Source organism: Mesoplodon bidens (genome assembly GCF_964165515.1).
Source record: "Mesoplodon bidens genome assembly, chromosome: X".
NCBI classification, from domain to species: domain Eukaryota; kingdom Metazoa; phylum Chordata; class Mammalia; order Artiodactyla; family Ziphiidae; genus Mesoplodon; species Mesoplodon bidens.
The window spans coordinates 70,597,501-70,625,187 of record NC_138163.1 but is presented as its reverse complement, the minus strand read 5'-3'; the positions used below and the strand labels follow the sequence as shown (position 1 = coordinate 70,625,187).

Here is a 27,687-nt window from a genome sequence, read left to right as displayed (position 1 = left end):
CAAAAATAAACTATAAATGGATTAAAGACTAAATGTAAGGCCAGACACTATAAAATTCTTAAGGGAAAACATAGACAGAACACTCATTGACATAAATCACAGCAAGATATTTTTTGACCTACCTCCTAAAGAAATGGAAATAAAAACAAAAATCAACAAATGGGACCTAACGAAACTTAAAAGGTTTTTCGCAGCAAAGGAAACCACAAACAAAATGAAAACACAACCCTCAGAATGGGAGAAAATATTTGGAAATGAAGTGACTGACAAGGGATTAATCTCAAAAATATATGAACAGCTCATGCAGCTCAATATGAAAAAACTAGCAACCCAACCAAAAAATGGGCAGAATCTCTAAACAGGCATTTCTCCAAAGAAGACATAAAGATGGCCAAAAAGCACATGAAAAGATGCTCAACATCACTAATTAGAGAAACTCAAACCATACAAATTTCTAAGGCTTTCATTTATGACACTCATCAACCACAACATGAAAATTATTGAAAATGACTTACCCGAACTATTTCACAGTCAACATTCAATTCAGTTGCCACTGCTTCAATTTTCTCTCTACAAACAGAGCCAAGGCTGGTCATGCCACTGTCCCAGTACTTCTTAAGGGTGGCTAAGTCTTGGTCACTGAACTGAGTGCGGTCTTGTAGCTGTAAAAAACATTTTTAAAAATTAGAATGCTCAAAGGAAGAATATTAAATCATCAGAGTGATATGTGCTAGGTTACTTTCAACATGTAAATTAATTTCACAATTCTTATTCTGTGTTCCCCTTTACAGAAATGGGCATTATCATGTATTTATTACTATGACATGAAAGTGTGCTAGAATAAAATGAGTAAAAAAAAAAATTTACCTGATAACAATTAAACAATGTTGACTTAAAGTGGTTGTAGTCACACAAATAATACATATTAATTGTAGAAAACACAGATGTATTTAAAAAGAAGAGAATTTAAATCACTAACAATCCTGAAAATTACACTTGTTAATTCTAATATATGTTCTTTCAAACTTTTTTCTATAATACATATATTCACATTCACACTACATATATTTAAAAAATACCAGAGTCAGGATCATGTCATGGTGTTGTCTTTTGATAAATTAATCTAGGTTTACCATAGATAGGCTCCCACTAATGTTATAATAAATTAAAAGACTAAATAAGAGAAATGTAATAAGATAATGTTGTTTTAAAAGAGCAATCATATTTATGGCTTCAGAAAGTTTCAGAATAAGCCCATCCTTTTTATTCTTAGGGTTTTTTTAAACCAATAAACTATGGACTTTATATATTGTTTGAATTCAACGAATCCTGGAGGCATCCCTAGGAAATAAATTAGAAGCATGATGGAATAATGACTTCTATTTGTGAATAAGGAGTAATGAAAAGAAAGGTCAAGGACTTATGCAACAGGGTGCAGAGGGACCATAGCAGAGCTAGAAGTAGAAATATATCTGATTATTTTCTAGTAGCTTTATCCCTATGGTGTCTCCAATTATCTCAGGGGGTGGTAAAAAAAATCTGAAAATTAACGTTAATTAAAAATATAGGAGCGGAGGAAGATGACGGAAGAGTAAGATGCGGAGATCACCTTCCTCCCCACAGATACATCAGAAATTCTTCTACACGTGGAACAACTCCTAGAGAACACCTACTGAACGCTGACAGAAGACCTCAGACCCCCCAAAAGGCAAGAAACTCCCCACATAACTGGGTAGGACAAAAGAAAAAAGAATAAACAGAGACAAAAGGATAGGGACGGGACCTGCACCAGTGGGAGGGAGCCGTGAAGGAGGAAAGGTTTCCACACACTACAAGCCCCTTCGCGGGCGGACACTGCAGGTGGCGGAGGGGGAAAGCTTCAGAGTAGCGGAGAAGAGCACAGCAACAGGAGTGTGGAGGGCAAAGTGGAGAGATTCCGGCACAGAGGATCGGTGCCCTCAGGCACACACCAGCCCGAGAGGCTTGTCTGCTCGGTCGCCGGGGTGGGCGGGACTGGGAGCTGAGGCTCGGGTATCGGGTTTCAGTTGGAGTGCAGGGAGAGGACTGGGGCTGGCGGCAGGAAGAGAGCCTGAAGGGGTTAGTGCACCACGGCTAGCCTGGAGGGAGTCCGGGGAAAAAGTCTGGAGGTGCCGAAGAGGCAAGAGACTTTTTCTTCCCTTTTGTTTCCTGGTGCGCAAGGAGAGGGCATTAAGAGCGCTACTTAAAGAAGCTCCAGAGATGGGCGTGAGCCACGGCTAAAGGCGTGGACCCCGGAGACGGGCGTGGGACACTAGGACTGCTTCTGCCACCGCCACAAGAGCTGTGTGCGAGTGCAGGTCACTGTCCACCCCGACTTCCGGGGAGCCTGTGCAGCCCGCCACTGCCGGGGTCCCGGGACCCGGGGACGGCTTCCCCGGGAAAGCGCACGGAGCGCCACGGGCTGGTGCGATGTCACGCTGGCCTCTGCCGCCGCAAGCCCGCCCCGCACGGCGTGCCCCTCCCTCCCCTCTGCCTGAGTGAGCCAGAGCCCCCGAATCAGCGGCTCCTTTAAACCCGTCCTGTCTGAGCGAAGAACGGACGCCCTCCAGAGACCTACGCGCAGAGGCGGAGCCAGGTCCAAGGCTGAGACCCGGGAACTGTGAGAGCAGAGAAGAGACAGGGAAATCTCTCTGTGCAGCCTCGGAGGCAGTGGATTAAAGCTCCACGGTCCACTTGATGTGCCCTGCGTCTGTGGAGTGCATGAATGGACAGTGAATCATCCCAAATTGAGGAAGTGGACTTTGAGGACAAGATTTAAGACATTTTCCCCTTTTCCTCTTTTTACAACGAATTATCCCAAATTAAGGAGGTGGACTTTGAGAGCAAGATTTCAGACTTTTTCCCCTTTTCCTCTTTTTACAACGAATTATCCCAAATTGAGGAGGTGGACTTTGAGAGCAAGATTTTCGATTTTTCCCGCTGCTCTCTTTTTGTGAATGTGTATGAGTATGCTTATGTGTGAGATTTTCTCTGTATAGCTTTGCTTCCACCATATATCCCAGGGTTCTATGTGACCGTTTTTTTTCAATAATTACTTTTTAATTTTAATAACGCTACTATATTTTATACTTTATTCTATTTTACTTTATGTGCTCTTTCTTTTTTTCCTACCTTCCCTTCCTGCCTCCCTCCTGTCTTTCTTTCCTTCTCTTTCTTTCTTTCTTCCTTCCTTTCTTTCTTTCCTTCCTCCCTCCCTCCCTCCCTTCTTCATTTAACCCTTTCTTTTTCTTTCCTTCCTCTCTCCCTCCCTTATTCCTTGCACTCTTTCTTTTTCTTTCCTTCCTGCGTCCCTCCCGCCTTTCTTTCTTTCTTTCTTTCTTTCCGTCTTTCCTCCCTCCCTCCATCCTTTCTTTCTTTCTTCCTTCCTTCCTTCCTTCTTTTCTTTCCTTCTTTCTTTCTTTCTCTCTCCCTTTCTTTCTTCTACTAATTCTTTCTTTCTACTTTGTCTCCCTTTTATTCTGAGCTGGATAGATGAAAAGCTCTTGGTGCTGCAGCCAGGAGTCAGTGCTGTGCCTCTGAAGTGGGAGAGCCAACTTCAGGACACGGGTCCACAAGAGACCTCCCAGCTCCACATAATATCAAGCAGCGAAAACCTCCCAGAGATCTCCATCTCAACACCAGCACCCATCTTCAGTCAATGACCAGCAAGCTACAGTGCTGGTCACCCTATGCCAAACAACTAGCAAGACAGGAACACAACCCCACCCATTAGCAGAGAGGCTGCCTAGAAATATAATAAGGACACAGGCACCACAAAACACACCACCAGACGTGGACCTGTCCACCAGAAAGACAAGATCGAGCCTCAACCACCAGAACACAGGCACTTGTCACCCCCACCAGGAAGCCTACACAACCTACTGAAACAACCTTAGCCACTGGGGACAGACACCAAAAACAATGGGAACTATGAGGCTGCAGCCTGCAAAAAGGAGACCCCAAACACAGGAAGATAAGCAAAATGAGAAGACAGAAAAACACACAGAAGGTGAAGGAGCAAGATAAAAACCCACCAGACCTAACAAATGAAGAGGTAATAGGCAGTCTACCTGAAAAAGAATTCAGAATAATGATAGTAAAGATGATCCAAGATTCTATTTCCAAGATCCAAAATCTTGGAAATAGAATAGACAAAATGCAAGAAACAGTTAACAAGGACCTAGAAGAACTAAACATGAATCAAGCATTGAATAAAAACACAATAAATGAAATGAAAAATACTCTAGATGGGATCAATAGCAGAATAACTGAGGCAGAAGAACGGATAAGTGAGGCGGAAGATAAAATAGTGGAAATAACTGATGCAGAGCAAAATAAAGAAAAAAGAATGAAAAGAACAGAGGACAGTCTCAGAGACCTCTGGGACAACATTAAATGCACCAACATTTGAATTATAGGGGTTCCCGGAGAAGAAGAGAAAAAGAAAGGGACTGAGAAAATATTTGAAAAGATTATAGTTGAAAACTTCCCTAATATGGGAAAAGAAATACTAAATCAAGTCCAGGAGGCACAGAGAGTCCCATAGAGAATAAATCCAAGGAGAAATACGCCAAGACACATATTAATCAAACTTTCAAAAATTAAACACAAAGAAATCATATTAAAAGCAGCAAGGGATAAACAACAAATAACACACAAGGGAATCCCCATCAGGTTAACAGCTGATCCCTCAGCAGAAACTCTACAGGCCAGAAGGGAGTGGCAGGACAATTAAAGTGATGAAGGAAAAAAAAAGGTGCAACCAAGATTACTCTACCCATCAAGGTTCTCATTCAGATTTGATGGAGAAATTAAAAGGTTTACAGACAAGCAAAAGCTGAGAGAGTTCAGCACCACCAAACCAGCTTTAAAACAAATGCTAAAGGAACTTCTCTAGGCAGGAAACACAACAGAAGGAAAATACCTACAACAAAGAACCCAAAACAATTAAGGAAATGGGAATAGGAACATACATATCAGTAATTACCTTAAATGTAAATGGACTAAATGCTCCCACCAAAAGACACAGAGTGGCTGAATGCATTAAAAACAAGACCCATATATATGCTGTCTACAAGAGACCCACTTCAGACCTAGAGACACATACAGACTGAAAGTAAGGGGATGGAAAAAGATATTCAATGCAAATGGAAATCAAAAGAAAGCTGGAGTAGCAATTCTCATATCAGACAAAATAGACTTTAAAATAAAGACTATTAGAAGAGACAAAGAAGGACACTACATAATGATAAAGGGATCGATCCAAGAAGAAGATATAACAATTGTGAATATTTATGCACCCAACATAGGAGCACCTCAATACATAAGGCAAATACTAACAGCCATAAGAGGGGAAACCGACACTAACACACTCAGATTACGGGAGTTTAACACCCCACTTTCACCAATGGACAGATCATCCAAAATGAAAATAAATAAGGAAACACAAGCTTTAAATGATACATTAAACAAGATGGACTTAATTGATATTTATAGGACACTCCATCCAAAAACAACAGAATACACATTTTTCTCAAGTGCTCATGGAACATTCTCCAGGATAGATCATACCTTGGGTCACAAATCAAGCCTTGGTAAATTTAAGAAATTTGAAATTGTATCAAGTATCTTTTCCGACCCCAATGCTATGAGACTAGACATCAATTACAGGAAAAGATCTGTAAAAAATACAAACCCATGGAGGCTAAACAATACACTACTCAATAACAAAGTGATCACTGAGGAAATCAAAGAGGAAATTAAAAAATACCAAGAAACAAATGACAATGGAGACACGACAAACCATAATCTATGAGACGCAGCAAAAGCAGTTCTAAGGGGGAAGTTTATAGCAGTACAATCCCACCTTAAGAAACAGGAAACATCTCGAGTAAACAACCTGATCGTGCACCTAAAGCAATTAGAGAAAGAAGAACAAAAAACCCCAAGGTTAGCAGAAGGAAAGAAATCATAAAGATCAGATCAGAAATAAATGAAAAAGAAATGAAGGAAACGATAGCAAAGATCAATAAAACTAAAAGCTGGTTCTTTGAGAAGATAAACAAAATTGATAAACCAGTAGCCAGCCTCATCAAATAAAAAAAGGGAGAAGACTCAAATAAATAGAATTAGAAATGAAAAAGGAGAAGTAACAACTGACAGTGCAGAAATACAAAAGATCATGAGAGATTACTATAAGCAACTCTATGCCAATAAAATGTACAACCTGGAAGAAATGGACAAATTCTTAGAAATGCACAACCTGCCAAGACTGAATCAGGAAGAAATAGAAAATATGAACAGACCAATCACAAGCACTGAAATTGAAACTGTGATAAAACATCTTCCAACAAACAAAAGCCTAGGACCAGATGGCTTCACAGGCAAGTTCTATCAAGCACTTAGAGAAGAGCTAACACCTATCCTTCTCAAACTCTTCCAAAATATAGCAGAGGGAGGAACACCCCAAACTCATTCTATGAGGCCACCATCACCTTGATACCAAAACCAGGCAAGGATGTCACAAAGAAAGAAAACTACAGGCCAATATCACTGATGAACATAGATGCAAAAATCCTCAACAAAATACTAGCAAACAGAATCCAACAGCACATTAAAAGGGTCATACACCATGATCAAGTGGGGTTTATTCCAGGAATGCAAGGATTCTTCAATATACGCAAATCAATCAACGTGATACACCATATTAACAAGTTGAAGGAGAAAAACCATATGATCATCTCAATAGATGCAGAGAAAGCTTTTGACAAAATTCAACACCCATTTATGATAAAAACCCTGCAGAAAGTAGGCATAGAGGGAACTTTCCTCAACATAATAAAGGCCATATATGACAACCCCACAGCCAACATCATCCTCAATGGTGAAAAACTGAAACCATTTCCACTAAGATCAGGAACAAGACAAGGCTGCTCACTCTCACCACTCTTATTCAACCTAGTTTTGGAAGTTTTAGCCACAGCAATCAGAGAAGAAAAGGAAATAAAAGGAATCCAAATTGGAAAAGAAGAAGTAAAGCTGTCACTGTTTGCAGATGACATGATACTATACATAGAGAATCCTAAAGATGCTACCAGAAAACTACTAGAGCTAATCAATGAATTTGGTAAAGTAGCAGGATACAAAATTAATGCACAGAAATCTCTGGCATTCCTGTACACTAATGATGAAGAATCTGAAAATGAAATCAAGAAAACATTCCCATTAACCATTGCAACAAAAAGAATAAAATATCTAGGAATAAACCTACCTAAGGAGACAAAAGACCTGTATGCAGAAAATTATAAGACACTGATGAAAGAAATTAAAGATGATACAAATAGATGGAGAGATATACCATTCTCCTGGATTGGAAGAATCAATATTGTGAAAATGACTCTACTACCCAAAGCAATCTACAGATTCAATGCAATCCCTATCAAACTACCACTGGCATTTTTCACAGAACTAGAAGAAAAAATTTCAAAATTTGTAAGGAAACACAAAAGACCCCGAATAGCCAAAACAATCTTGAGAGCGGAAAATGGAGCTGGAGGAATCAGGCTCCCTGACGTCAGACTATAGTACAATGCTACAGTAATCAAGGCAGTGTCGTACTGGCAGAAAAACAGAAAGATTGATCAATGGAACAGGATAGAGAGCCCAGAGATAAACCCACGAACATATGGTCAACTTATCTTTGATAAAGGAGGCAGGAATGTACAGTGGAGAAAGGACAGCCTCTTCAATAAGTGGTGCTGGGAAAACTCACAGGGACATGTAAAAGTATGAGATTAGATCATTCCCTAACACCACACACAAAAATAAGCTCAAAATGGATTAAAGACCTGAATGTAAGGCCAGAACCTATCAAACTCTTAGAGGAAATCATAGGCAGAACACTCTATGACTTAAATCACAGCAAGATCCTTTTGGACCCACCTCCTAGAGAAACGGAAATAAAAACAAAGATAAACAAATGGGACCTAATGAAACTTCAAAGCTTTTACACAGCAAAGTAAACCATAAACAAGACCAAAAGACAACCCTCAGAATGGCAGAAAATATTTGTAAATGAAGCAACTGACAAAGGATTAATCTCCAAAATTTATAAACAGCTCATGCAGCTCAATAGCAAAAAAACAAACAACCCAATCCAAAAATGGGCAGAAGATTTAATTAGGCATTTCTCCAAAGAAGATATACAGACTGCAAACAAACACATGAAAGAATGCTCAACGTTGTTAATCATTAGAGAAATGCAAATCAAAACTACAATGTGATATCATCTCACACCAGTCAGAATGGCCACCATCAATAAATCTAGAAATAATAAATGCTGGAGAGGGTGTGGAGAAAAGGGAACACTCTTGCACTGCTGTTGGGAATGTGAAATGGTACAGCCACTATGGAGAACAGTACGGAGGTTCCTTAAAAAACTAAAAATAGAACTACCATATGACCTAGCAATCCCACTACTAGGCATATACCCTGAGAAAACCATAATTCAAAAAGAGACATGTACGAAAATGTTCACTGTAGCTCTATTCACAATAGCCCGGAGATGGAAACAACCTAAGTGTCCATCATCGGATGAATGGATAAAGAAGATGTGGCACATATATACAATGGAATATTACTCAGCCATAAAAAGAAACAAAACTGAGCTATTTGTAATGAGGTGGATAGACCTAGAGTCTGTCATACAGAGTGAAGTAAGTCAGAAAGAGAAAGACAAATACCGTATGCTAACACATATATATGGGATTTAAAAAAAAATGTCATGAAGAACATAGTGGTAAAACAGGAATAAAGACACAGACCTACTTGAGAATGGACTTGAGGAAATTGGGAGGGGGGAGGGTAAGCCCTGACAAAACGAAAGAGAGGCATGAACATATATACACTACCAAACGTAAGGTAGATAGATAGTGGGAAGCAGCCGCAGAGCACAGGGAGATTAGCTCAGTGCTTTGTGACCACCTGGAGGGGTGGGATGGGGAGGGTGGGAGGCAGGGAGATGCAGGACAGAAGGGATGTGGGAACAGATGTATATGTATGACTGATTCACTTTGTTATAAAGCAGAAACTAATAAAAAATAAATAAAAAATAAAAAAATAAAAAAAAATAAAAAATATAGGGCCTTCCCTGCTGGTGCACTGGTTAAGAATCTGCCTGCCAATACAGGGGACATTGGTTCGAGCCCTGGTCCAGGAGCATCTCACATGCCATGGAGCAACTAAGCCTGCGAGCCATAGCTACTGAGCCCACGTGCCACAACTACTGCAGTCCCCGTGCCTAGAGCCTGTGCTCTGCAACAAAGAGAAGCCACCCTAATGAGAAGCCTTCACACCTCAACCACAAAAAAGAGTAGCCCCTGCTCGCCGCAACTAGAGAAATCCCGTGCACAGCAATGATGACCCAATGCAGTCAATAAATAAATAAATAAATAAATAAATAAATAAATAAATGTATTAAAAAATTATATATATATGCTGTTGAGTGGGTATATGTATACATATAGCTGATTCACTTTGTTATACAGCAGAAAGTAGCACACCATTGTAAAGCAATTAGATGTTAAAAAAAATAAAAAGGAAAAAAAAAAGAAAAATGCTGACACGTGGAAGAAGTTATGCAAGAAAATATAATAACTAACTATATAGGGAAAACAGAAGATTTTCACTTCCTAAGTTAAATATTGTTTAAAAAATTTAATAGGAACCTTTATGACCAAAATTTTAAATAAAAATAAAATTTGATAACTAAATATCTATATCTATCTATCTATCTATCTATCTATCTATATGCTGCAAAACCCTGTATGTGTATGTGTGTGTTTGTGATGAAAGAATGTGGTGAGAGCGAGAGTGAGAGAGAAAGCCTGTGAGACTGAATGAATTGAGGACAAAAGTGGCAAATAATTATGGCATGAGATGTGAGGTTCTGTTGTTGCCTTCTACCTAAGAATAAATGATCTGGTCGCACAGAGAGGTTAGACTTCAAGGCCTTCCTAGACATAAACTGCTTTAAATGTTTCCTTCCTAACTGAAATTTAAAATGGAACCCTCTCCTAAATTAGATACAGGTAACAACAGAAAATAATGTACACAACATATAAACCATGACTTAAATAAAAGAGTTATCATAACTAAAACTGATACAATACTAAACAACAGGTGCAAATTTGTTTTAAAGCTACAATGTTTTCAAAATAAATTTTAAGTATCAGGAGGAAAAACAATATATGAATTGTCAGTTTACCACCAAGAAAGTGAAGTTAGATTATACAATTAGCATGTGTCTTTTCATAAGTCATATAGTACAGTTTTTCTTTGAGTGTGTGTCAATCAATTTCCTTACCAGCTAGATCTGTTCTCCCCCAAGTTAAAAACAAAACAAAACAAAACAAACAAACATACAAACCCTTATGAGTAATATTTATTACAATTACTGGTACTAAATTACATGTTTCCAATAAAAGAATCAAAACATGTCATCCAAGTTTTTTTTTTAATCAAGTGAAATAACCCTCAAGTTATATTTATAACATAAAAATCTCATTACCTGCCCCTCCTATATTGATTGTACAATAGTTGTGGAGCTAAAATTCTCAAAGCAAAACAAAGAGCAAAATAAATGGTAGTACGGTTCTAGGTAGATTCAAATAATTCATAACAGGCAGGATAAATATTCCCATATTTTTCCATTGAACCAAATTCTCCACTATAAGCTAGCCTACATTATTGTCAAACTGGAAGGAATAATGAACAGAACACTGAACACACTGAGCCTATTAATTTGTAATTCATTTAGAGGACACCCAAAGCTGATTCATCCCTTAAAATGAACTAAATAAAAGCTGATTTGATTTGTTGGAAATGTCCTACATTAGCAATGCTGAAGGCAAGTTATTATGACAACGCCTCATAAGTAGAAGCTTATGGGGAAAGGGCAGTTATTTTTAAAGCTCCTAAGAGCATATTTTAACTAAGAAAATAAATAAGGTAATAAAAATCAATTAACATTAAAACTGAATACTCATTTACTGAAGAAAAAAAAAATGTGGACACTTAAAGGAGAAGGTGAATTCTTCCCGGAGGAGCCTGAAGTTGAAATCAGTTTTGTCTCTCTATTGAAATCTAAAGCCACTTTCACTTTATAAGACATCCCTCAGCTTTAACTGCTGACTTAAGTGAGGGAGACATATTAGTCAATTATCTTGCTGATTTTGTGAAGAGTAACATTCCAGTAACCCTGGAAATCCAGGTGAAAGTTGAGGTTTGGCCCATGTGACAAGACAATTGTTTTGATTTCACCTGGATTATATTGTAACACAATAGAAAAAAAAACCTACTGGCCTCTTCACCAGCCTCAAGGACACTTCTAGGACTTTAGTTCTTTTATTTTTCTCTTAAAAATAAAACTAAGTGACAAAACTCTGATATTGGGGAGCAGAGTTTACTGTTTTAAGTATGTACCTTAGTTAAATGTGGAACTGAATTATATATTTGTACTTAGGAGTAACCCTTTTGAAGTGAGAACTATTAAATTTCTAGCTCAATTAGCACTTCTTTCACCTTACTCCCTCAGCTTTCCATATGCTGTGCACTACTCTGCCTTATCCCAATAATCAGTTCAGATATTGACCCATGCTGTTGAGATTTCAAACTTATTTTGTGAAAGTTTGTTCATTTTTCCACTAGACAATGGGCTGCTTAATAGCAAGTATCATGCCTTTTTACTTTTATTTTCATTGTAAAAATAAAAGTAACTATGCACTTGATTAAAAAAAAAGTCAAACAATTAGAAGGGTATAAAATGAGCTACAGTCTCTCTCCTTCCTTAGTTACAAACTCCCAATCCTGACACCAAAGGCAACCACTGTCAGTAGTTTCCTGGGTAACTTTCCAGGGTAAAAATGCATATACACTTAGAAAAAAAATGATGATACTATACCTTAATTTTTTTCACTTCATATATCTTGAAGATCTTTCTATATCATAACATACAGATATACTTCAGTCTTTTTAACTTCTACATTGTACTCCATCATATGGACACTATACAATTTACTTATGTGATTGTTATCTAATATTTTCTAATTATATTATCTAAGTTAGTTATCTAATGGTGAACATTTAGGTGGTCTTCAGGTTATTGCTATTAAAATCAATACTGAAATGGACATTCTTGTACCTATATATTGCTTTATATTTGCAATTCCAAGCCATATGTTTTTATCATCTCCACTTCTTCCAGTTGACAAGGAAGGGATTCGTGCTTAGAGTTATGGGGATTGATAAACAACTGATTCTCAACACTAGACAGATGAAATCAACAGTAGTGTATTAGTCACATATACTCACAGCTTATAAGAGGAGAACACTGTATGTCATGCAGGGCCATAGGGTAATTCTACTTGGAAACAGAATGAACAAGCAGAGGCTGTGGTGTAACCCCTAAGCATGGTGAAATCTCTGTTTCCCACAGGAGAATGTGATTGACTTGTTTGAATCATTCTGTGGGCTAGCAGGGAACTGAAGCTTGCTATTCAGGGATAAGCAGCCACTGTGCCTGATCCCCATGCTAAGGAGAGTTGTTTGAATATGGTACTTTATCTTCAGGAACACGATGGTAAGGGGAACTTGTGACTGGGCCATCATTCAAGACCCTCTCGGCTTTCCCCAGATGTCAAGACACATATAATATGGGGACTTAATTTTAGGTCTTATACCACAAAATGGAATTGGTTGGCCAAAGAGTATGCACATTTAATTTTCTTTTTTGTAAACATAGACAAATTGCCTGGACAAAGGCTGAAATGTATGATAGTCCTTATTTTCCTATACCTTTATCAATGCTAGGTATTATCCAACTTTATAATTTTTGGTAGTTTAGTGAAACATGGTATCGTGCTGATTTGATTTATATTTCTTTAAGAAAGACCAAGCATTTTTATATGCTTATTGGCCTCATTTTTCTGAGAAATGCTTTTCTTTCTTATTTATTATTATTCTTTAAAAAAAATTGTATACCCTTAGTGACCAGAACTGTGCTAAACATATGTTATATATCTTTTTTGTAAACAATGATATTTTTAATCATATGAAATACATTTTCTATGATTAGCAATGCATTACCCTTTTAAACTGTATGATTTAAAAAAATGTATGCTTTACAGATATATTATTCCATTCAATTTACTTATTGATACAGTACCTACCCCCAGTGAAAATGTCTTCTTATCTATAAGAGATTGAATATGGGGTCCTCATAAAAAATACTCTTTTGTGACTTCCAGGTGGAAATTTAATTTAACTATTTTTTTTCCAAATTGTGATCAAACACACTAATATAAGATGTACCTTTTAAACTAATTTTAAGTGTACAATTCAGTAGTGGTAAATACATTCACATTGTTGTGCAACCAATCTCCAAAATGTTTCATAGCCATTAAACAACAACTCCCATTTCCTCATCTCTCCAGCCACTGGCAACCAGCATTCTACTTTCTGTTTCTATAAGTTTGAATACTCCAGATAGCTTATCAAAGTGAAACAATACAGTACTGGTCTTCTTGTAGCTGATTTATTTCACTTAGCATAATTTCCTCAAGGTTCACTCATGTTGTACCATGTGTCAGAATTTCCTCTCTTTTTAAGAATAAATAATATTCCCTTCCATGTATATACCACATTTGTTTATCAATGTATCTGCTGATGGACATTTGGGTTGCTTCCACATTTTGGCTATTGTGAAAAAAGCTACTACAAATGTCGGTGTTCAGGTATCTGTTTGAGTCCCTCCTTTTAACTCTTTAGGGTATACACCCAGAAATTGAATGTCTGGATCATATGGTAATCGTATTTTTAATTTTTGGAGGAAACATCATAGCACTTTCCATAGTAACTGTACCATTTTACATTCCCATCAACAATGCACAAGTGCTCTACTTTCTCCATATGTTCACAAACACTTGTTAGCTTATTTTTTTAATAGTTACCATGTTAATGGGTATGAGGTGATATTTCATTGTGGTTTTTATTTGCAATTTCCTGTGATGTTGGGCATTTTTTATATACTTCTTACCCATTTGTATATTTTATTTGGCAAATGTCTATTGAAGTATTTTGCCCATTTTTTTATTTAAACATTTTTATTGGATTATAATTGCTTTATAATGGTGTGCTAGTTTCTGTTTTATAACAAAGTGAATCAGTTATACATATACATATATCCTAATATCTCTTCCCTCTTGTGTCGCCCTCCTTCCCATCCGCCATATCCCACCCCAGCTAGGTCAAAAAGCACCTAGCTGATCTCCCTGCACTATGCGGCTTGTTCCCACTAGCTATCTATTTTACATTTAGTAGTGTATATATGTCCATGCCAATCTCTCACTTTGTCCCAGCTTACCATTTCCCCTCCCTGTATCCTCAAGTCCATTCTCTAGTAGGTCTGCATCTTTATTCCCATCTTGCCCTTAGGTTCTTCATGACCACTCTTTTTTTTTTTTTTAGATTCCATACATATGTGTTAGCATACAGTATTTTTTTTCTCTTTCTGACTTAATTCACTCTGTATGACAGATTCTATGTCCATCCACCTCACAACAAACAGCTCAATTTCATTTCTTTTTCTGGTGGAGTAATATTCCATTGTATATATGTACCACATCTTCTTTATCCATTCATGTATCAATGGACACTTAGGTCGCTTTCATGTCTTGCCTATTGTAAATAGAGGTGCACTGAACATTGTGGTACATGACTCTTTTTGAATTATGGTTTTCTCAGGGTAAATGCCGAGTAGTGGGATTGCTGGGTCATATGGCAGTTCTATTTTTAGTTTTTAAAGGAACCTCTGTACTGTTCTCCATAGTGTCAGTATCAATTTACATTCCACCAAGAGTGCAAGAGGGTTCCCTTTTCTCCACACCCTCTCCAGCATTTACTGTTTCTAGATTTTTTCATGATAGCCATTCTGACCGGTGTGAGATGATATCTCATTGTAGTTTTGATTTACATTTCTCTAATGATTAATGATGTTGAGCATTCTTTCATATGTTTGTTGGCAATCAGTGTATCTTCTTTAGAGAAATGTCCATTTAGGTCTTCTGCCAATTTTGGATTGGATTGTTTGTGTTTTTGTTATTGAGCTGCATGAGCTGCTTGTAAATCTTGGAGATTAATCCTTTGTCATTTACTTTATTTGCAAATATTTTCTCCAATTCTGAGGGCTGTCTTTTGGTCTTGTATATGGTTTCCTTTGCTGTGCAGAAGCTTTTAAGTTTCATTAGGTCCCATTTTGTAATTTTTGTTTTTATTTCCATTTTTCTAGGAGATGGGTCATAAAGGATCTTGCTGTGATTTATGTTATAGAGTGTTCTGCCTATGTTTTCCTCTAAGAGTTTGATAGTGTCTGGCCTTACATTTAGGTATTTAATCCATTTTGAGTTTCTTTTTGTGTATGGTGTTAGGGAGTGTTCTAATTTCATACTTTTACATGTGCTTGTCCAGTTTTCCCAGGACCATTTATTGAAGAGGTTGTCTTTTTTCCACTGTATATTCTTGCCTCCTTTATCAAAGATAAGGTGACCATATGTGTGAGGGTTTATCTCTGGGCTTTCTATCCTGTTTCAATGATCTATATTTCTGTTTCTGTACCAGTACCATACTGTCTTAATTACCATAGCTTTGTAGTATAGTCTGAAGTAAGGGAGCCTGATATTTCCAGCTCCATTTTTCTTTCTCAAGATTGCTTTGGCTATTCGGGGACTTTTGAGTTTCCAAACAAATTGTGAAATTATTTTGTACTACTTCTGTGAAAAATGCCAGTGGTAGTTTGATAGGGTTTGCATTGAATCTGTAGATTGTTTTGGGTAGTAGAGTCATTTTCACAATGTTGATTCTTCCAATCCAAGAACATGGTATATCTCTCCATCTATTTGTATCATCTTCAATTTCTTTCATCAGTGTCTTATAATTTTATGCATGCAGGACTTTTGTCTCCTTAGGTAGGTTTATACCTAGATATTTTATTCTTCTTGTTGCATTGGTAAATGGGAGTATTTTCTTAAATTCACTTTCAGATTTTTCATCATTAGTGCATAGGAATGCAAGAGATTTCTGTGCATAAATTTTTTATCCTGCTACTTTACCAAATTCATTGATTAGATCTAGTAATTTTCTGATAGCATCTTTAGGATTCTCTAGTTATAGTATCATGCCACCTCCTAAGAGTGACAGCTTTACTTCTTTTCTGATTTGGATTCCTTTTAGTATTTTTTCTTCTTTGATTGCTGTAGCTAAAACTTCCAAAAGTATGTTGAATAATTGTGGTGAGAGTGGGCAACCTTGTCTTGTTCCTGATCTTAGTGGAAATGGTTTCAGTTTTCACCATTGAGGACGATGTTGGCTGTGGGTTTGTCATATATGGCCTTTATTATGTTGAGCAAAGTTATTAACTTCACTGTATGCCTACTTTCAAGAGGTGTTTTATCTTAAATGGGTGTTGAATTTGTCAAAATTTTTATCTGCATCTATTGAGATGATCATATGATTTTTCTCCAGTTTGTTAATATGGTGTATCACATTGATTGATTCACATATACTGAAGAATCCTTGCATTCCTGGGATAAACCCCACGTGATTATGATGTATGATGCTTTCAATGTGCTGTTGGATTCTGTTTGCTAGTATTTTGTTGAGAATTTTTGCATCTATGTTTATCAGTGATATTGATCTGTAGTTTTCTTTTTTTGTGACAACTTTCTCTGATTTTGTTATCACGGTGATGGTGGCCTTGTAGAATGAGTTTGGGAGTGTTCCTCCATCTGGAAGGGGAAGGAACAGTTTTGGAAGAGTTTGAGAAGGATAGGTTTTAGGTCTCCTTAAATATTTGATAGAATTACCCTGTGAAGCCATATGGTCCTGGGCTTTCATTTGTTGGAAGATTTTTCATCACAGTTTCATTTCAGTGCTTGTGATTGGTCTGCTCATATTTTCTATTTCTTCCTTGTTCCATCTCCGAAGGTTGTGAATTTCTAAGAATTTGTCTATTTCTTCCAGGGTTTCCATTTTATTGGCATAGAGATGCTTGTAGTAATCTCTCATGATCCTTTGTATTTCTGCAGTGTCAGCTTTCATTTCTCCATTTTCATCTCTAATTCTACTAATTTGAATCTTCACCCTTTTTTTCTTGATGAGTCTGGCTAATGGTTTATCAATTTTGTTTATTGATCTTTAATATTCTTTCCTTCATTTCTTTGTCATTTATTTCTGATGTGATATTTATGATTTATTTCCTTCTGCTAACTTTGGGGGTTTTTTTGTTGTTGTTCTTTTTTCTCTAATGGCTTTAGGTTTAAGGTTAGGTTGTTTATTTTAGATGTTTCTTGTTTCTTGAGGTAGGAATGTGTCGCTATAAACTTCCCTCTTAGAACTGCTTTTGCTGCATCCTATAGGTTTGTGTAGTTGTGTTTTCATTGTCAATTGTTTCTAGGTATGTTTTGATTTCCCCTTTGATTTCTTCAGTGATCTCTTGGTTGTTTGGTAGTGTATTGTTTAGACTCCAAGTGTTTGTATTTTTTACAGATTTTTTTTTCTGTAATTGATATCTAGTCTCATAGCATTGTGGTTGGAAAATATACCTGATAAGATTTCAATTTTCTTAAATTTACCAAGGATAGATCTGTGACCCAAGATATGATCTGTCCTGGAGAATATTCCATGAGCACTTGAGAATAATATTATTATTATTCTCATAGTATTCAACATAGTATTATGTTGTTTTTGTATGGAATGTCCTATAAATGTCAATTAAGTCCATCTTGTTTAATTTATCATTTAAAGCTTGTGTTTCCTTATTTATTTTTATTTTGGATGATCTGGTCATTGGTGAAAGTGGGGTATTAAAGTCCCCTACTATGATTGTGTTACTGTCGATTTCCCCTTTTATGGCTGTTAATATTTGCCATATGTATTGAGGTGTTCCTATGTGGGGTGCATAAATGTTTACAATTGTTATGTCTTCTTCTTTGATTGATCCCTTCATCATTATGTAGTGTCCTTCTTTGTCTATTGTAATAGTCTTTGTTTTAATGTCTATTTTGTCTGTTATGAGAATTACTACTCCAGCTTTCTTTTGATTTCCATTTGAATGGAATACATTTTTCCATCTCCTCACTTTCAGTCTGTATGTGCCCCTAGGTCTGAAGTGGGTCTCTTGTAGACAACATATATATGGGTCTTGTTTTTGTATCCACTCAGCCAGTCTATGTGTTTTGTTGGAGCATTTAATAAATTTACATTTAAGGTAATTATCGATATATATCTTCCTATTACCATTTTCTTAACTTTTGTGTTTGTTTTTGTAGATCTTTCCTTCTCTTGTGTTTCTTGCCTAGAGAAGTGCCTTTACATTTGTTGTAAAGCTGGTTTGATGGTGCTGAATTTTCGTAGCTTTTGCTTGTCTATAAAGTTTCTTTTTTCTCCGTGAAATCTGAGTGAGATCCTTGCTGGTAGAGTAATCTTGATTGTAGGTTTTTCCCCTTCATCACTTTAAATATGTCCTGCCACTCCCTTCTGGCTTGCAGAGTTTCTGCTGAAAGATCAGCTGTTAACCTTATGGGGATTCCCTTGTATGTTATTTTTTTTCCCTTGCTGATTTTAATATTTTTATTTGTATTTAATGTTTTATAGTTTGATTAATTTATGTCTTGGTGTCTTTCTCCTTGGATTTATATTGTGAGGGACTTTCTGTGCTTCCTGGACTTGATTAACTATTTCCTTTCCCATATTAGGAAAGTTTTCAACTATAATCTGTTTCAATAGTTTCTCAGTCCCTTTCTTTTTTTCTTCTTCTTCTGGAAGAAGAAGAGATTTGATTGTTGGTGCATTTAATGTTGTCCCAGAGGTCTCTGAGGCTGGACTCAATCTTTTCATTCTTTTTTCTTTATTCTGCTTTGCAGTAGTATTTCCCCTCTTTTATCTTCCAGGTCACTTACCCATTCTTCTACCTCAGTTATTCTGTTATTCATCTGTTCTGGAGAATTTTTAATTTCATGTATTGTGTTCTTCATCATTGTTTGTTTGTTCTTTAGTTCTTCTAGGTCCTTGTTAATCATTTCTTGTATTTTCTCCATTCTACTCCATGATTTTGGATCATCTTTACTATCATTATTCTGAATTCTTTTTCAGGTAGACTTCCTATTTCCTCTTCATTTGTTGGTTCTGGTGGGTTTTTGCCTTGCTCCATCATCTGCTGTGTGTTTCTCTGTCTTCTCATTTTGCTTAACTTACTGTGTTTGGTGTCTCCTTTTCACAGGCTGCAGTTTCGTAGTTCCTGCTGTTTTTGGTGTCTGTCTCCAGTGGCTAAGGTTGGTTCAGTGGGCTGTTTAGGCCTCCTGGTGGAGGGGAGTAGTGTCTGTGTTCTGGTGGATGAGGCTGGATCTTGTCTTTCTGCTGGGCAGGTCCACGTCTGGTGGTGTGTTTTGGGGTGTCTATGGCTTTATTATGATTTTAGGCAGCCACTGTGCTGATGGGTGGGGTTGTGTTCCTTTCTTCCTTGTTGTTTGGCCTAGGGTTTCCTGCACTGTAGCTTGCTGGTCATTGAGTGGGGCTTGAATCTCAAGCCTCTTGTCATTGAGATGGAGATCTCTGGGTGATTTTTGCCATTTGATATTACATGAAGCTGAGAGGTCTCTTGTGGCCCAGTGTCCTTAACTTTGCTCTCCCAGTTCAGAGGCATAGCCCTGATGCCTGGCTGGAGCACCAAGAGTGTGTCATCCACATGGCTCAGAATAAAATGGAGAAAAACAAGAAAGAAAGAAAGAAGATAAAATAAAGTTAAAATAAAGTTATTAATAATAATAATAATTATTTAAAAATATTTTAAGTAATAAAAAAAGAGAGAAAGAAGAGAGCAACCAAACCTAAACACAAATCCACCAATGATAACAAGTGCTAAAAACTATACTAAAAATAAAAACAAAAAATTCGGACAGACAGAACCCTAGGACAACTAGTAAAAGCAAAGCTATACAGACAAAATCACACACAGTAGCATACACATACACACTCACAAAAAGAAAAAGTGAAAATATATATATTGTTGCTCCTAAAGTGCACCTCCTCAGTTTGGGATGATTCATTGTCTATTCAGGTATTCCACAGATGCAGGGTACATCAAGTTGATTGTGGAGATTTAATCCGCTGTTCATGATGCTGGTGGGAGAAATGTCCCTTTCTCTTCTTTGTTCGCACAGCTCCTGGGCTTCAGCTTTGATTTGGACCCGCCTCTGTGTGTAGGTCACCTGAGGGTGTCTGTTCTTCGCTCAGACAAGATGGGGTTAAAGGAGCAGCTGCTTTGGATGCTCTGGCTCACTTAGGCCACGGGGATGGAGGGGTATAGAATGCAGGGCGATTCTGTGGCAGAAGAGGACGGTGTGACTTTGCACCAGTGTGAGGTGCACCGTGTGTTCTCCCAAGGAAGATTTCCCTGGATCACGGGACCCTGGCAGTGGTGGGCTGCTCAGGCTCCCGGGAGGATCGGTGTGGATAGTGACCTTTCCTTGCACACAGGATTTTTGTTGGCTGCAGCAGCAATCTTAGAGTCTCATGCCCATCTCTGAGCTCCAAGCTGATAGGTGCGACTCGCGCCCATCTCTGGAGCTCCTTTAAGTGGTGCTCTTAACCCCCTCTCCTACCGCACCAGGAAACAAAGAGGCAAGAAAAGGTCCCTTGCCTCTTTGGCAGCTCCAGACATTTTCCTAGATTCCCTCCTGGCTATTTGTGGTGCATTAGCCCCCTTCAGGCTTTGTTCACGCAGCCAACCCCTGTCCTCTCCCTGGAATCCGACCTCTGAAGCCTGAACCTCAGTTCCCAGCCCCCACCCACCCTGGCAGGTGAGCAGTCAAGTCTCTAGGTCTGGTGAATGCTGGTCAGCACTGTTCCTCTGTGCAGGAATCTCTCTGCTTTGCCCTCCATGCCCCTTCTGTTGCACTCTCCTCTGTGTCTCTGAAGCTTGCCCCTTCCACTACCCACGGTTCCCGCCTGGGAAGAGGCTTCTAGTGTGTGGAAACCTTTCCTCCTTCACAGCTCCCTCTCACTGATGCAGGTCCCATCCCTATTCTTTTGTTTCTGTTTTTTCTTTTCTCTTTTGCCCTACCCAGATATGTGGGGAGTCTCGTGCCTTTTTGGAGGTCTGAGGTCTTCTGTCAGTGTGTCAGTGTTCAGTAAGTGATCTGTAGGAGTTTTTCCACATGTAGATATATTTTTGATGTATTTGTGGGGAAGGTGATCTCTGTGTCTTACTCTTCTGCCATCTTGAAGCTCCTCCCCTTGCCCATTTTTTAATCATGTTATTTGTTTTTCTGTTGTTGAGTTGTAGGAGTTATTTATATATTCCTAATATTAACACCTTATCAGATAAGAGATTTATCTTTTAAGTTCTCATAATTTTTAGTCCTTGAATTTCTGAGATATATTCCTGTGATGATTAATTTTATGTGTCAACTTGACTGGGCCATAGGGTGCCCGGACATTTGATCAAACATTATTATGAGTGTATTCTGATGGTGTTTCAAGATAAGATTAACATTTCAATCAGTAGATTGAATTAAGTAGATCACCCTCCCTACTTTGGGTGGGCCTCATCCAATCAAATAAAGAAATGAATAGAATAGAAACACTGAGTAAGAGGGTACTCCTTCTCCCTGATTGCTTGAGCTAGAACATTGGTCTTTTCTAGCCTTTGGACTCATACTGAATCTTTAGTTCTTCTTGGGACTGGAACCTGCTGGCTTACAGACTGGAACTTGCACTATCAGCTGTCCTGATTCTTAAGTCTTTGGACTTCAACTGGAACTACACTCTGGCTTTCCTAGGTCCCTAGCTTGCTGACTGCAGATCTTGGGACATATTAAGCCTCCATAATTGTGTGAGCCAATCCCTTATAATCTCTCTCTGTCTCTCTCTCTCTGTCTCTCTCTCTGTCTCTCTCTCTGTCTCTCTCTCTCTATCTATATCTATCTATCTATCTATCTATCTATATCTATATCTATAACTATATATCTATATCTCTCTCTATATATATATACATACACATATATATATATACTTTCTCTCTCCCCTCATATAAATATACATACACATATATACATGCATACATCTTATTGGTTCTGTTTCTCTGGAGAACTATGACTAATCTCTTTATAAACCTAAGGCCACATGTACTTTAATCTTGAGATGAACATCCTTTAACTTTACACTATAGGTGTCTGGACATAGGGTATTTCGAATCTTTAGTCCTAGGAATACTGTCATCCAAATCCTTGACTCAATGTCCTTCAAAAGTCACCACATATAAAAACTTACTGTCATTTTTGGTTTCACTCTTTTAAAAAGATCAACAGCCAACTCTAGAATTTAAACTGACAGTGTCCAGCTCACATTTTTCTTGTCTCATGTATAGTTTCAATCACAATCTTCTTCTACAGGAACACCATACAAAATGTATCAGGCAGAAACAGAAAACTTCTTTATACTGATGAGCAGATGTAAAGCAAAAACCCTTATTATCATAGGTAAGTTTAAAAACATTGAAAGCAGATAACTAGACTTTTAAATAATTCCCTGGAGAAACTGACTCATCCTCTTCGGAAAGAATCAAATAAGGTTTTTTTTTCTCTAAACTTAGCAGGCAGTAGTCTCAATACAAAGTAAAGGAATTGCTGGTAACTCTTTACATCCAAGAGCAAAGTTGCTGAAAACAAAACACAACATAACAAAATCTCACATCACTTCAACATGTATACAAAACTTCTCTAGCAACAAAAATTAAAAGCAAGAGGCAGCAGAGATTCTGATTTTGATGTGCATATAGTAGGGGCTTAAATCTGGTAACAATTAGTGAGCTGTAATTTTACTCCTTAGTGCAAAATAGTGGGAATCAAGAAAGTCCTATATTTTAATCTTAACTTTGTCTCTTCCTAGTTGTGGGCAAGTGACTTAATCTCTGAGGCTTAGTTTCCATATCTGGAAATGGGAATAATACTACCTACCTCATAGGATTGCTAAAAAGATTAAAAGAGAAAACCCATATAAAACAAAACATGCTCATAGAGGGGCCCAATAAACGTTAGTATCCCCCTGGCACCTACTCTGCCCCACACACACCTACCTCTATCCTAAACAGGAAGAAAGTACAAGATGCTGTTAGGGGGAAACTAATTTAAAAGAAGAATCACATACACCTGAGGGAATAACCTGCTATTTTAGAAAACAAAACAAAACGAAAAACAGCTGTAGCTGGGCATGCTTGGAATTTGCCCCAGCTTCTTTGTGAAGGACATCTCATCCTGCCTACTTTTTTCTTATTTTAGAAATTATATCTTTGCATATATTCAAGACAGAGGATGTAGTTGTGTTTTTTTTTTTTTTTTTACTATTTATATTTTAGTCACAGTTCCCAGGGAACACAGATGTCACTTGGATGATAGCTAGCATGTGAAGAAGGTCTGATTTCCTGTCTTGCCAGTATCACATCACCATTCAGAAGGTCTTCTAGAGATCCCCCTGTGATGGCTGCTCAGTTTCACATTTGGTACTGCCAGGTATTATGTGCTGTCTGAGGAACTTTCTTTGTTGACTAAATTAAATATTGGGAGTCCAATATTTGGGAGTCCTGAAGCAAAGTTCTGGACCTAAAAGGCAAACTGCTGCAGGATCCTTCTGCAATATGGCACTTGGTCATCTGCTCATTGCCACTACTTCTGCTGCTTACTTCCTATAGTTCTTATACATTGGTTATATTTCTCCATTATTAATTTAGTAATTAATAAAATTAGAAAAAAGTTAAAAAATAAATCAAAATAAGATGCCCACATCAAATGATACAAATGAACTTATGTACAAAACAGAAATACAGTTACAGATGTAGAAAACAAACTTATGGTTACCAGGGTGTAAGCGTGGAGGTGGGGAGGATGAATTGGAAGATTGGGATTGACATATACACATTACTATATATAAAATAGATAACTAATAGGGACCTACTGTATAGCACAGGGAACTCTACTCAATACTCTGTAACAACCTATATGGGAAAATAATCTAAAAAAGAGTGGATATATGTATATGTATAACTGATTCACTTTGCTGTACACCTGAAACAAACACAACATTGTAAGTCAACTATACTCCAATATATTTTTTTAATTGTAATTTGAGAGGAGTCTCTTATTGATACAATAGAATAAACCTGTAGACATTTTGGAATGTTCAGATCTAATAAAACAGCAGCCACTAGGACAGAAAGGAGAATACAGGATCATAGAATTAGACACAAAGGGGGTAAGTATAGTAGCAAATCAGGTAGTTCAGCACTGAGGAAAACTTACATAATTTTTCCTTACATATGTCTCACAATCTTAATCCAGTAGCAGAAAGTGCTGTTAAATTTTTCAGTGTTAAGTAAGTTTCGGCATCATATATGGATATTAAGTTATGCACATCCATACTTAATAAGCAATTTTAAGACATTGAATGACAGTAACTTTTTGCATAGCCTTAAGTGAGAAGACAAATCAGTGGTAAACCTTCCACTAGATGGGAAGTCTTGTCAGAGAGTCAATTAACATTACCAGGTATCTACTGCGTGATACATAAGCATGCAGGTTTACTGTTTATAAGTTTACATTTGCTGTCACTAAAACTCATGTGTGGCTGAGGATTCTGTAATATAAGTTTGAACCCCAGCAGACTTTTGCCACTTAAATTCTTCTTTTCTTTAATTTCACTGCATTGTACAGGTTCTTTTTGTTCTTACATTCTCTTTTAAAAAATATTTTTATCTTACTGAACTAAGGTATAACACAGACATAAAAATGAGAATTATTCTTGTAAAATGTAATTAAACTCCTAAAGATTTATCAGAAAGTATGACTTTTCAGTCAGGGTTCTTACCTGAGAATGGGAAAGCTTTTGCAATGAGTATAAAACAAATATAATCATAAAAATTAAGATGTTTCATTTGCAGCATGTGAGAGACAAGACAGTTTAATTTAATAAAATATCTATAGAGCAGGAAATTATCCTGCCACCCACACTACTATCCTAAAACCCTCAGGTGAAAGAAAAAAGTCCATAATTACTTTTACAACTGTATTTAAAATATTTATACCTTTAAATGACAGCATTAATATAATGTCATTAAATTGCCCAAACTTAGACCTACTTTTCTTGCCTTAAAGTATGCTATATAAAAATAACTTATTCATAAAGGCTGATGTTTTGAAAACAGATTAAAACAAAACAAAAACAAATCCATAAGCATTTTCTAAAGAATAAGGCCTAATTTAAGGGAAAACTATGTCTTACCAGCCAGGATGTCTCTAACCTACTCAAGTGTGAAAGAATGAAGAACAGAGCTATTCTGAAGACTTGCACAATAGATTAAAAATCCAAATTCATTTGACTGGTGCATTATTTATTGAAAACATTTATTGTTTTTTTAAATTTATTTATTTTTTACATGGAGTTGAAATCAATTTATAGCAAGTTAAAGACTATGTATATTTTTAAACATTTTTTGAAATTGAAGCATAGTTACTTTACAGTGTTGTGTAAGTTTCAGGTGTACAGCAAAATGATTCAGTTATATATATATATAATTTTTCAGATTATTTTCCATTATAGGTTATTACAATATATTAAATATAGTTCCCTGTCCTATATATTAGGTCATTGTTTTTATCTATTTTTTATTTTTATTATCTTTATTATTTTTAAATTTTTATTTTATATTAGAGTATATTTCATTTACAATTTTTTGTTAGCTTCAGGTGTACAGCAAAGTGATTCAGTTATACATATACATATATCTATTATTTTTCAAATTCGTTTCCCATTTAGGTTATTACAGAATGTTGATTAGAGTTCCCTGAGTAGAGTTACAGTAGGTCATTGTTGATTTTCTATTTTATATATGGTAGTGTGTATATATTAATTCAAAACTCCTAATTTATTTCTCTCCCCGTGCCCTCCCACTGCCCCCTGTGATCCCCTTTAATAACCATATGTTTAGAAAACCTTGCTTTTAAATGGGCTTCGATCCATGTTTAGAAACACCAGAATCTAGTAGGTAATGTGGCTAAGCAAAAATATTTAGTTTCTGAACCTTGACACTTTGAACATGATAGCTAAATAGCATGCATATTAAAAATCCAAATTACAAAGTGCATTTTAATCACTTAGAAACTTTATCTTAAAAAAAAGAAAAGTAATTCTTAAAATAGTTTTGATAACCAAATTAAGTTGTGCCCATTTTGAAAATATGAACAATTATATAAATTTCAAAAGTGGTATATATAAGATACCAAGATAGCTTTCTTCTCAATTCTGGCCCTTCTTAATCTATCTGTAGAATGATGCCATCACCAATACAGGAAGAAAAGCTTTTGGGAATGCAAACTTACACTAGCAAATGTTTAGAATTAACATGAATGTTTACAGATGATTGAAATTAAGTCACCCAAAGGGAGAAGAGACTTTTCTTAGGTGATTTTATAATATCGCACATGAATTTTAAAACCTGATTTCATACATGATAACATAAACCATAAATAGAGAAATCTGCACCCAATCCAGATCTAAAAACAACTTCCAAAAGAATGTACATTAGCTTATTGCTTTTTGTGGTAAAATTGAAAAAAACTTAATTCAAGTCTACTGTAATTTTATATTAATATGCATTATATGCAGTTTTCACTGTTAACTTCAGTAATAAGTACTAAAAATGTTAAAAGTCATCAAGACCATATGTTTGGCTACATTTACCTGTTACTGTTGTTATTATTTTGTTAATATTACATTGTGTACCTAGAAGCATGAACCATCCCAATCTCTATTCACACATGCATCTAGTTCTAAAACATACAGTCCTATGGAGTCTTAAAATAATCTGTTGTTGGTAAGTGTAATAAAAATTTCTATTTTTTCCAGTAAATTGTTAACCTGTGATTGATGTTAACTAAACTTATTGTGGTTAAAATTTCATGCTATATACATATCAAATCATTATGCTGTACATATGCTTCAACATGTACGTATTATGCTTGGATGAATGCAATGTTATACACCAATTATGTCTCAATCAAACTGGGAAAAATAAAATAAAAAATAAATGTCATTAAGGCAATAATTCATAACCAGTTTTATTCTGTTCTATGTTAAATAAAGTTTTAGAGAAAAACTTTTAAAAATTTAATTCCTGTTCCAATATTGTAGCTTAGTAGCCTCTGTTGTGCTGTACTTGTAATGGTATAATATTTTTTATCATATTCCAAAAATTTGCTTAGCTTTTAACTATAAGCTACTAGAGGGCACAGATTGAAAGACTTAGTTTTTCTTTGTATAATGCTTCGCATAGATTTAAGAGCATAATTAAGGGGCATGTGGGTCATAGAACCGCAGAGAAAGAGATCTCTAGCAATTCCCCAGTCCAGGCTGGACAATTTCAAAATTATCCAAGATAAATAAGTATCAGTATTCATCTATTGTTATCCAGTGTACAAAAGGAGGATTTATGCAAGTAACCAGGAGATTTTAATTTGTGGCAACTTTTGTAATCCATTGTAATTAAATTGTAAGTAAAAGAATAAAAGG

General features: G+C 36.5%; 1 protein-coding gene across 1 annotated transcript in view; it reads right to left on the bottom strand.

Annotated features, from left to right (window-relative positions):
- Positions 1 to 27,687, bottom strand: part of HDX (highly divergent homeobox) — a gene marked incomplete at both ends in the record, with an annotated part of 150,512 nt that overhangs the window by 55,528 nt on the left and 67,297 nt on the right. Inside the window, one exon of the mRNA XM_081222065.1 lies at positions 516 to 662. Within this exon, the coding sequence (XP_081078191.1) occupies positions 516 to 662 (147 nt within the window). The remainder of the gene's footprint in view (positions 1 to 515; positions 663 to 27,687) is intronic.